This window comes from Coffea arabica, chromosome 9e (assembly GCF_036785885.1).
Source record: "Coffea arabica cultivar ET-39 chromosome 9e, Coffea Arabica ET-39 HiFi, whole genome shotgun sequence".
Classification (NCBI taxonomy): domain Eukaryota; kingdom Viridiplantae; phylum Streptophyta; class Magnoliopsida; order Gentianales; family Rubiaceae; genus Coffea; species Coffea arabica.
Genome location: NC_092327.1, coordinates 27,159,967 through 27,172,514, shown reverse-complemented (window position 1 = coordinate 27,172,514; position 12,548 = coordinate 27,159,967). Strand labels below are relative to the sequence as shown.

The window sequence follows — 12,548 nt, the reverse complement described above, 5'->3', positions numbered from 1 at the left end:
CGTTTTAAAAGTGAGGGATGAAAAGAATATTTTTGTAAAATATGAAGGATGAAACCGATCATTTTCCCTTTTTTAAAATCTAACGCTTTGAGATTTTGTTGTTTTCTTGCCAAAAACATTGTATTGCTATGTTCCAAAAGTACGTATATATATGTGTGTATGTATATATGTAGGTATGTATGTATGTATGTACATATATGTATATATACACACACACACATATATATGTATGTATGTATGCATTATCACTTAGGAAGTGAACAGGGGACGGAAGTTTTAAAAAATTTAGTTTTTGATAAGAGATTTGCAGAAAAGATAACAGTAGTACTGTGGCCAAAGTTGTATTTTACTCAGAACCTTTGGAGCCTTTAAATAGGCAAAATGCACAACTGAAATCCCTAAAGATTAGGTCCCATATCTAGCACCTTCTCCATAACCCAACTACTCCTAAAGACTAGACCAATAAGCCACTAAATCTGCTGACTAAATCAAAACTGAAAGACTCCAACGTGCAGCAAATTCCTAAACTCTAGGCCACTAAATGATTGATTCCATTTGAAAAACAAATTTAACAATAACATAAATAAAATTTTCAACAATCGCTCTCTTAAATTGATGTTTACTAACATCAGTTTACAACCATGACTGAACCTAGGTTGCAGAGACCTAGTAATCCTCTGAGCTTCACAAACGATTCCCTCTTGAGCACCTTGGTGAATATATCAGCAACTTGATCATCACTCTTGCAATGCATCAAATCAACAGTTCCATCTTTGCAAAGATCTCTCAAAAAAAAAAAAGCTTCACATCAATGTGCTTGCTTCTTCCCTGTAGCACTGGGTTCTTTGATAACTTGATTGTAGAGCTATTATCACATAGTATTATAGTAGCTCCATATTGTTTGAACTGCAACTCCTCAAGTATTCTTCTCAGCCATATGGCTTGGCAAGCACAAGCCGTAGCTGCAACAAATTCAGCTTCTGTACTGGATAAAGTAACAATTGGTTGCTTCTTTGACGACCAGCAGATTGCACCTGTTCCAAGCATAAAAACATAGCCAGAAGTGCTCCTTCCATCATCTTGATCTCCTGCATAATCACTGTCAGTATAACCCACCAAGTTAGATTTTTCACCCTTCTTGTAATATATCCCTAGGTTTCGAGTTCCTTGCAAATAACGAAGGATTCTCTTGGCGGCTAACAAATGCAACTCCGTGGGACTTTTCATATATCTACTGATTAAACTCACAGAATACATTATATCTGGCCTTGTTGCAGTAAGATATATTAAACTGCTCTACAATTTGCTTGTAAAGTGTGCTATCAACCTTCTTCCCATCATGATCTTTATGTAGCTTCACGCCACATTCCATTGGAGTACTTTCAGAATTACAATTCTTCATCTGAAATCTGTTCAAAATTTCTCCCACATATTTCTTTTGAGAGAGAAAAATTCCATCATCTGATTGCATTACTTCTATGCCAAGAAAATAATGCATCCAACCAAGATCAGACATTTCAAATTCATTCATCATGGACTTCTTGAATTCACCAAACATGGTATCACAATTTCCAGTAAATATAAGGTCATCAATATACAAGCAGACTATGAGAAGTTTCCCCCATCTTCAATCTTAACAAACATTGTATGCTCATAAGGACATTTTATAAAGCCAACCTTAAGAAAATAAGTCTCAATTCGACTATACCAAGCTCTCGGAGCTTGCTTTAATCCATTAAGGGCCTTTTTCAGTCTAAAATCTTTTTTCTCATTTCCAACTTTAATATAGCCAGGGGGTTGCTCAATAAATACCTGCTCCTCCAAATACCCATGCAAGAATGTTGATTTGACATCTAGCTAAAAGATAGGCCAAGAATTTTACACTGCTAATGCAACCACCAATTTGATGGTGTCATGTTTTGCAACTGGAGAAAATACTTCTGTATAATCAACCCCGTACTGTTACTTGTATCCTTTTGCCACCAGACGTGCTTTGTACTTGTCGACACCACTATTTTTGTTCAGCTTTGTCTTGAAGACCCATTTTACACCAATGGTTTTGTGCCCCTTAGGAAGATCACACAGCTCCCAAGTGTCATTCTTCTCAATTGAATTGATTTCATCATCCATTGCCTTTTGCAATTTTTCTTCTTTGACGGCACCCTCAAAAGTTGTAGGATCACAATCTGCGAACAAAGCAAAATGAGTATTTGGATTACTTAACCTAGTTACCTCATAATCTTCCATCCAAGCAGGCCTTCTTCTAACTCGACCAACTGACTGGGCTCCTTCTTCATTTACTTCAGCAACTGGTTGTGAAATTCCAGTAGCTGTTTGAGTTATATCTGAAGAATTTTGGTGGCATGACAAGTGCTGGAACTTGCTCCTGAGCATCATTATCATAAAGGACTTGTTTAGGTTGCTGCCCATCCCAATCCCAGGTGCTCTCTTCTTTAAAAACAACATCCCTGCTAATCACAATCTTTTTCGTCAGTGGGTTGAATAATTTATAGGCTTTGGAGGATTCACTTACACCAAGAAAGATGCATTTCTCAGCTTTGTCATCAAGTTTTTTCCTTTTCATATCCGAGATGTGGGCATAAGCGAGGCAGCCAAAGATTCTAAAGTGATCTACAACTGGTCTTCTTCCACTCCAAGCCTCTTCAGGAGTCTTGTTTTGAACAGCAAAAGTTGGACTTCTGTTTAAAACATGAATACTCCAGTTTACAGCTTCTAGCCAAAAGGTCTTTAGAACTCTTCCTCTTGTTAATAGAATTCTCACCATATTAAGAATTGTTCTGTTCTTCCGCTTCGATACACCATTTTGTTGTGGTGTATATGCACGCTGTAAGTTCTCTTCGAATGCCATGTTGCATGCAAAAACCTTCAAATTCTTTTGAGCAATACTCGCCACCCCGACCTGTTCGTAGAGAATTAATAGTTTTGCCTGCTTCATTTTCCACAAGAGCTTTGAAGCTTTTAAACGTAGTAAGAGCTTCTGATTTTTCCTGTAAAAAATAAATCCAGGTTTTCCTTGAAAAATCATCAATGAAGGTAATGAAGTATCTTTTACCTCCATTAGAAGATGGGTTTATTGGGCCACAAATATCTGAATGCACCAGCTCCAACACATCATTTGCTCTCCAAGACTTCCCCTTGGGAAACTGAGAACGATGTTGTTTGCTGACAACACATTCTTCACGAACAAGGGAGGGAGCAGTAATTTCCAGAAGCCCTGTCACCATGGTTTTCTGTTGCAGAGCCCTCAGTCCACCAAAATTTAAGTGGCCATAACGAAAATCCCACAACCATGAGGGGTCCTTTACTTTAGCCATCCAACAAGATTGAATGCTTTCAATCTTCATTGGAAATAACCTGTTAGAACTCATTTGGACAGTCACAATAGGACTTCTTCTATCAGGATTATTAATTTCACAAGCGCCTTTCTTAATTGTAATGACATACCCCTTTTCTTGCAACTGACCAGCACTTAACAAATTACTTTTCAAGTCAGGAACATACAACACATTAGAAATTATTTTCATAAGACCATTCTTAGTATGTATCTTAATATCACCTTTTCCCATCACTTTCACAGTAGAGAAATCACCAAAACTGACAGTAGAGTGAAAACTTTCATTTAGATTCAAAAAAGAAGACTTACTTCCACTCATGTGATTGCTGCAGCCTGTATCGACATACCAAATATTAAACTCAATCTTTTTCCTTTCATGGACAATCACCAACAAAGTTTCTAGTTCATTTGTTTCTTCCGCAAAATTTGAGTTCTCCTCTCTTTCTTTATAATTTGGCAGCTCAGTGAAACATTCAGAAGCATAATGACCATAATTGTGACATCTAAAGCTCTCTACCTTAGATTTGTCATGATCTCGATCTCCCCTTCCTCTTCCACGGCCTCTGCCTCTTCCTCTTGAGCTATTGGAACGAATATTGGTAGAAGCTTTTAAAGCTTGCTCCTCTGCTGTTGAGCTTCGGTTCATCTTCTGTTCATGGACTAACAAAGAGCTCTGCAATTCATCAAGAGAGAGGTCATTTATGTCGTTTGACTCTTCAATTGAGCAAACAACATAGTTAAATTCTCTCGTCATAGAATGCAGAATTTTTTCTACCATGTTAACATCTTTAATCTCTTCTCCATAGCATCTCATTTTATTTGCAATTTCCATCATCCTTCCAACAAAACTTGTAACAGATTCCCTATCCTTCATCTACAAAACTTCAAAATCCCTCCTCAAGGCTTGAAGCTGTGCACGCTTCACTCTAGAAGAGCCTTGATATTTTTTCTTCATTGAATCCCAAATATCCTTGGATGTATCTTTGCAAAGAATAGTCTCCAATATGGGACGATCAATAGCCTGGAAGATATAGTTCTTTGCTTTCAAGTCTTTGAGCTTTCTAGCTTCAACGTCTGTTTTCTGCGCATCTGCCACGGCTGCACCTGCTGGTGGCTCTTGAATTCCAGATTCAACCACTGACCAATATTCTTTGGACCGTAAAAAATTTTCCATTAGCATGCTCCAGTGGTCATAGTGACCATCAAAGCGAGGGATGGCGACTTGCACAAAATTTGAATCATTGGCCATTTGGATAGGGTAGTGGGGAAGGAGTAGATAATTTCAAGTGTTTCACTCTCGGGTCTCAGGAGTCTTGTAGCTCTGATGCCACTGATAAGAGATTTGCAGAAAAGATAATAGTAGTACTGTGGCCAAAGTTGTATTTTACTCAGAACCTTTGAAGCCTTTAAATAGGCAAAATGCACAACCGAAATTCCTAAAGATTAGGTCCCATATCTGGCACCTTCTCCATAACCCAATTACTCCTAAAGACTAGACCAATAAGCCACTAAATCTGCTGACTAAATCAAAACAGAAAGACTCTAACGTGCAGCAAATTCCTAAACTCTAGGCCACTAAATGATTGACTCCATTTGAATTAACAATAACATAAATAAAATTTTCAACAGTTTTCATCCCTTGTAAAATTAGAAAATTTCAGAACACTCTTCATAAATTTAAAATTTTACCCTCACAAAAACTTAAAAATATTTTATGTTATACATATAAGTTTAGTTATATTTAAATTTGCCCCTTTAAGATGAAATTACTCCAGAGAAAATTATTGCAGGATTTCCTCCCTTCTTCCATGTTGAACTAGTACGAAACTGGATGCAGAAGAGCTGCAACTACCTTTTGCAGAATTAGATTGTTAAATGAAATAGAACAAAACTGGATGCAGAAGAGCTGCAATTGCCTTTTGTAGAATTAGTTTGTTAAATGAAGTAGAACAAAAAGGACTTGTTGAGTTTCTGGGCAAAGGATCTGCAGACAGATCCAAGTGGATCCGCAAGCAGGTCCGGAGTCCGATCATAGATTCATGGACATATTCTTGTACAGATTCGGTCCAAAAAATTTCAAATATTTTGCCCAAAATTCAGCCTTGAATCTAGCCCACAATCTGGGGCCAAATTTTAAATAACGTTCAAACCTTTATTTGGCACCTTTTCGCTTCGAATGGTGATTGTTTTGATGCCAATAATTATGTTTTGGAGGGACATTGGTTTTGAGCGTCAGATATAAGTAGAAAACATCTTTTTCCTATAAATTAACAAATTTCTAAAGAATTAAATTAACTTTCGTCATTTGATCTTTTCTTATTAGAAGTAACTTGTCATTTGCTAACAAGTTTCTTTTCCTTTTGTTGTATTTTAGTGGTAAATTGGCTTAACCTTTTAGCAAATACTAAATGTAGTAGGGTAATTAAAACCTTAAGGATAGTGTTTAATCATACCTCAAAAGTTGTCAATTCTCCCATTTTTGTTGTGATTCTTTGTTTAGAGTTTTCTACGCTTTTAGTGTTCCTTGTTCTTTATTTTCTACTACACACTTCAACAACTAAAGGTTTTAATTGTTCATTGACAACGATGGAGACTATTACTGAAAATGCTTTGAAGACCAAAAACCAAAGGGTTGATAAACTTAATAGGCTTGATGGCATGGGCACAAATTTCAACTATTGGAAGAACAAGATGATGTTCTTCCTTACTGCCTTTAAAGTGGCATATATTCTTGATCCTTCTCTACCTCCAATACCTCTGACCAATGAGGATGACTCTAAGGAAATCAAGCAGCAACGTCGCAAGAGGGAAGATGATGAAGTGATTTATCATGGCCATATTCTGGATACTCTTTCGGATCGTGTCTATGATGTATACAATTTGGATCAAGTCGCCATGAGAAATATGGACAGCATTGGAGAACAAGTACACAAGAACAAGGTGCGGAAAAATTCCTTGTTAAGAAATATTTTGATTTCTTCATTAATGATAATCCTCTTTGTTGGACCAAGTTCATGATTTTCAAGTTTACGTTTCAAAACCTAAAGATTTTGGTGTTGAAATTTCTGAATCATTAAAAGTGGGGGCTATAATTGCAAATTTAGCCTCTAGTTGGAATGATTGCCAAAAAAAATTACTTCGTACAATCGAAGCCTTCACTATGGATCAAAATCTTAAGCATCTTCATATAGAAGAAGATGCTAGAATTCTTCAAAGAAAGGAGGCTGAATCTGATCCTAAAGTGAACTTAGTAGATGAACAAAACTAGCAATAGTGAGGGTCTAAGAAGAGAAAATCTTCTGGACAAAACAATATAAGTTCTAAGGACAAGAAGAAGAATCAGACATGTTACCACGATGGCAAGAAGGGGCATTATAAGAAGGAGTGCACTTCTAATAAGAAGCAAAAGGACAAATAATGCCCAAGCTAACCATTTTGAGAATAAAGAAATTGCAGAAGTTGTTACAATAGTATCCGAGTGAAAGGTGTCAATGATCTCTGAATTGAATGTGGATTTTTCTTTATTCAATTCAACTAATTGGCGGTACGACTATGGTGCAATGATGCATGTATGTAATGACAAGACCAAATTTACAGCTTATGAAGATGTTCCTAATGGAAGTGTGTTGATTATGGGTAATCATGATACCGCAATGGTGCATGGCAAGGAGATAGTGGACTCATAATTCACTTCCAGCAAAAAACTAGTGTTCACAAATAAATTACATGTTCCACACATACAGAAAAATCTTGTGTCAGCAGATAGGCTAAATGCTGATAGGCTACATAAGAATGGTTTTAGAGTTGTACTAGGATATGATAAAATCATTTTGTCCAAGAATGGTGTCTTTATAGGACAAAGTTACTCTTGTGGAGGTATGTTCAAAATGAGTATTAATAAAATGTCTATTGTTGCTTAGTTTGTTGAGTCTTCCTATTCTTTATGGCATGGTAGTTTAAGACATGTGAATAGTAGGATGTTAAACATGGACTAATTGATTGTGCTGGAAATGAAGAAAAGAAATGTAAAATTTGTGTTCAAGCAAAGATGACTAGGTTACCATTTCCTAAAATTGAATGAAATACCAACCTGCTTGAACTTGTACATTCTGATATGTGTGAACTAAATGGTTTGTTAACAAGAGATGGTACTAGGTATTTTATTACCTTTATTGATGATTGTTCAAGATTTGTACAGGTTTATCTTATAAAAGGTAAAGATGAATATTTTACCATGTTCAAGTCTTATAAGTTACTTGTTGAAAACCAATTAGACAAGAAAATCAAAGTATTGAGAAGTGATAAGGGAGGTGAAAATTTTCCTAGTGAATTCCCAATGTTTTGTGAACAAACCAATGTGGTGTGGTGGCGGCGGACGCAAGGTGGAGTGGCGACGATGGACGCAACACCAACAGGAATGAGAAGACTGAAGTTTCTTTTTCGGAAGGGTTGGAAGGCGTGGGCACGCCTTGGAAGCTATAGTCTTTTGACCATCAATTTCAAAGCTTCATTCCTTAGGCATGATCAACTAGAGTAGGCATGTCCAACTGCCAGCTTCCTGCCACAAAACAACAATCCACTAAATGACACTAACACTTAATAAAAATTCCAAAAATATAAGAAAACTAAAACAAAATAATCCTTGGGTTGCCTCCCAAGCAGCGCCTTTCTTTAATGTCTTTGGCTAGACATCGTCATGTTTATTCACGGAGGATAAAATCGTGTAGCTCATTTCAGTGATTCATCTTCTATGTAATCCTGATAGCCCTCGTAAATAGAGTAATTCTTGAGTCCACGAGCTACGGTCTTCCATGGATTAGTAGATGGCGGCAAACAAACAAGTGATGACACTAAATCTTCAGTCACTCCTCCATCACGAGCATTTATTGGTTCGAGATATTTTGCCATCGCAACCCTTAACTTATTCCTGTCATGAAATTTAAAATCTTCTGGTATAATAAAATCAATTTCACCAATAGGAATTGAAGAATAAGAGTTAGAAAAATATTGATTAAGGCATGGAGGAGATGTCACCGCATTTAGAGATTGTTCACTAGATTCATTCATTTGAACAATTTGATATTGGGGTCTCATGTCTTGCACTTCAACTTTCTTTTCAACTGCATCTTTAGATCCTTCTTCATGAGACTCTTGCAGTTTCATGTCATTTGTCAGGATAATTATACCCTCATCTTCTTCATGGTCGATAATAGTCACTGAGGGCAATTCTTCACAAAATGGAGAAATCAATTTGCTCATTGTAGATGCCAATTCACGCCTTCCATCTTCCATCTCTTTAATCAACCTTTGTGTCTCCTGTTGAAATTGACGTGTCTCCTGTTGAATTTGATATGTGTTAGTAGCTATTAATTCAACTATTTCTTCAAAAGACATACCTGACATGGATGACGGTTCTTGAGACTCTAGCTGTTGAAAATCTATTGGCCTTTGTTCATAATTAAAAGTGGAATCATCCCACCATCCTTGCTCATACCCGTTTGAATAAGGGTCATGCCACGTTTGATATTGAGGTGGAAAATCCCCAAAAGTATCGATTGGAGTACTTCGACCATCTTGAAATGCAGGGCATATGTCGGGTGAAAAATTCGAAGCAAAATAAGCTCCACAATTTGCAACAGCCCATTGATCATTAGAAAAAGTATGAGTCTCATAACCCCTTGTAAAATTAAAATCCAGTCTATCACCAAAATACGGAATGTTAGCAGCCATAAAATATATACAAAAAAAAAAATAAGAGAAAAAAAATGAACTCAAAAGGAAACAAATTAATCAGGCACCAGTCCCCGACAACGGCGCCAAAAATTGACAGGTGCCGAACCTGTGCAATAATAATTACCTACTCGAGAAAAATACAGATTTTGTATATAGCGGTGAGTAGGGTCGAATCCACAGAGATTGGGGATAATTTATTTCTTTTAGAGTCCGAAGTATGGGGGGTTTCTGGAGAATATGAAATAACTAATTAACTAACTAATAAAACAACTAATAGAAATAAATAGAAAGTAATCAATAACCAATACGACTCTAACCAATGGTACAACTTTTCAGATACGGTCCATTTAACTGATCATCGATGCAAAGATATTTCATCCATTTGTCACTAGGTTGGTTATAATTATCAACAAGCTCTGATAACCAATTCTTCCTTACCTTTTCGACAGTCAAGGTACGACCATTAACTGCTCCCCTAACCAGATAACAACCCTAGGTACGACCGTAGGAATTTAATTATCCAATTTTATTAGTGCTAGAAGAACCCAACCCTAACCAATAAACATGCTAAGAGGGTTTATTTAAGCTAGATCTTGCGTTTCCCCATCATAAAGTCAATTATGGTGGTTGCCACGGGGTGTTAACTAAATGAACAATTACGGATTCTATTTAATTAACGTGGCAGTAGGCTATTAAATTAAATCAAATATCCGGCCGTTGATATTCAATCAATAAAATACCCATGAACAATTAATTCAGGAAACACACGAATAGCAATAAAATGGAAGAAATAATGACGATTCAATTAGATCTCACAGATATTATGGACCGCGCCTTCGCGTCAACCTTTGGGTAGAGGAGAAAATTAGCCGCTCCTCATCGTGTCAATCCCGCATGATTTAATTGAATTCATTCAATTAATTTCCCAAAGAATTGGGGTTGCAATCACAAAGCAGAAATTCAACGCGAATTGTCCCAAGCAAGAGTAACAACGCAGGAGTCAAGCCGTACAAGACGAAAGCTAAAAGAAAGAAGAAATACGTCTGACTGAAAGAGAAGAAAAAGAAAACTCAAAACTAATCTAATTGCGGCCGACGGAGAGCAAAAGAATAAAATAAAAAGCGTCTGACTTCTCAAGCTCAAGCTAGGGTCTCCTCCCTTTTTGAATCTTGCCTTTTCTTCTTTATAGCCGCCGCCCAAGAAAGTCAAGCAGAAGCCCACAGATGTCTGGCCCTTTCTTTGCTTTTTAATTGAAGCCTTTGGAGTTTTACTCCTGTGCTCCTCGCGGTTTACGTGGACCAGGGTCCGGCTTTCGGTTTCGTCCACCTTCTAAGGCGTGGCCACGCCCTGAAATGAGAAGTCTTCTGGAAATTCACCTCAAGATATCATTTTTAATGCTAACCACCTACACTTCACACAAATATCAAATATGAGTGAAATTCCCTTTCTTAGCACCATGAATAGCCAAAATTAGAACAAGACGACAATGCAAAATGTGCCAAATAACTGCTCTATCAGTTGTTTTGATCATAGTTATTAAACTCGGCCCGGAGAGGAGACCGGCAAAGAAGGTGGGTCAACGGGTCATTGGTTCAACCGGTAGGTGAGTGGTTGAACCAGTGGGTCACTACATATATTTAAATATTATATTTTATAAATTTTGATATAGGATATATGAGATAAATTGTAATAAATAATGTCATAACAAATATTCATTTAATTTAATTTGCTATAGAATATTTAATTCATATAAGAATCAGCAAAATATAAATTTAATTAGTAATCCACCAAACTTCAAGTGTAGATGTTTACTATAATTATCTAGGTTATTTACAAATTTTAAATGCAAAAAAATATTTAAAAAATAATATTTGTCTTTAAAATAAATTATGTAATATGTTATTTTTTAAATCTATTTTATAATTTATAGAATATAGGGGTCATAAGTTTTATTAAAAGATTCCAAATACATTTGTTTTGGAGAGTTTAAAAAAATAAAGATGAAATTAACAAAACATTCATATAGCATAAGAATGGCCATTAATGAACAAGTGACAAAGTGGCCTGGTGGTGAGCTACGCACAACCAATACCGAAGGTCTGAAGTTCGAATCCAAGCAAAGGCTTGGAAAAACATTTTTTCCTCAAACCCGGTCTGCCCACAAAACCGGCCGGGTTTCCGATTTAATCCGGTTGAACCGCCGATCCGTTGAAAAGTCAACGGTTCATATGCAGAAACAATCCAATTGAAGAACCGGCCCGGTTTAGTGGCCGGTTCACCGGGTTGACCGGTCGAACCGTCGGGCCGGGTCGAGTTTAATAACTATGGTTTTGATGCTAATGATTGCGTTTTGAAGGGACATTGGTTCTGAACGATAGCTACAAGTGGAAAACATCTTTTTTGTGACAGCCCCACCTTCCCCTAAGGCGAACCAAAGGGTTCGGCGGACTGCCTGCCCAGCTCTCGTCAGGACTAACGGTGCAGTTAAACACGATCTAAAACGTTCCGGGAGAATAAAAGCGCGCTCAAACAAGTCAAAATCGCAAAATAGCCAAACGAAAATCAAAACCGTCGATGAATAGAGGGTGCCATGTCATACAACTCGGAAAAACATTTCCAAACCAAATAGGACACATAAACAGGGTTAAACAGTGTATACACATACGTTTGTAATTTACAAAACAAAAGGGAGATAATTGGATCAAAATACATTTAGGGTTTTTCCAACTATCGAGGAGCTTTACAAAATATATTAAAACTAACTCAACTCGTACTTCAAAACATCATAGTCACCAAAAGTGGTTCCCTGTAAGGAAAACAAAGGCAATAGAAAGGGGTGAGCTTACGCTCAATGAGGTACCAAACATATAGGGGTAAAATCATGGCCTTTCACGTTTAATCAATCAGATACATATACCAGATATAAAGGAAAGCATTTAGACACAGTGATTCAAAAGGAAGGATACAGGTGGCTCTCAGGAGCCAGATTTCCATCTGCAGTACTTGATCCGAACCCGTTGACTCTCCGTCAACGTACATAGAACCAACATATCCGTAGACCCCACTTTACACCAATTTTCGTCCACCAAACATACCCCTACCGGGCCCGAACGTCGAACAGAACAGAAGTGGTAATACTCGAGTATACCGGAATTAAGGGTCTCAATACCCAAAGATTCCTGAAACAGACTACCGTGGTTCGTTATCTAATCGACCAGACCCTTGCCGGCCCGACTTGAGTAACTAGCCACAGGTGTTGAGCTCAGAGGTCACAGAAAGGTCGTTGGATACCAGTCTCCAAACGACGTCCGAACAGACTCAGAAACAGATTCAGATACAGATAACAGATTACATATAGTCAAGAGGCATACAGACAGACAAGAGAACGAGTGTGATAAAGTACACCCTCGTCTCAAACAGATTAAATAGATAGTACAATCATTCAGATCACAGATTGCAA

At 37.2% G+C, this 12,548-nt stretch overlaps 1 protein-coding gene across 1 annotated transcript; it reads right to left on the bottom strand.

Annotated features, from left to right (window-relative positions):
- Positions 1–628: 628 nt before the first annotated feature.
- Positions 629–1,227, bottom strand: LOC140014637 (secreted RxLR effector protein 161-like). Its single transcript, XM_072065715.1, has 2 exons — positions 876–1,227; positions 629–771 (listed from the first exon to the last, which is right to left on the bottom strand). The coding sequence occupies exons 1-2, from the start codon at positions 1,225–1,227 to the stop codon at positions 629–631; spliced, it is 495 nt and encodes a 164-aa protein (XP_071921816.1).
- Between the last annotated feature and the right edge of the window lie 11,321 nt (positions 1,228–12,548).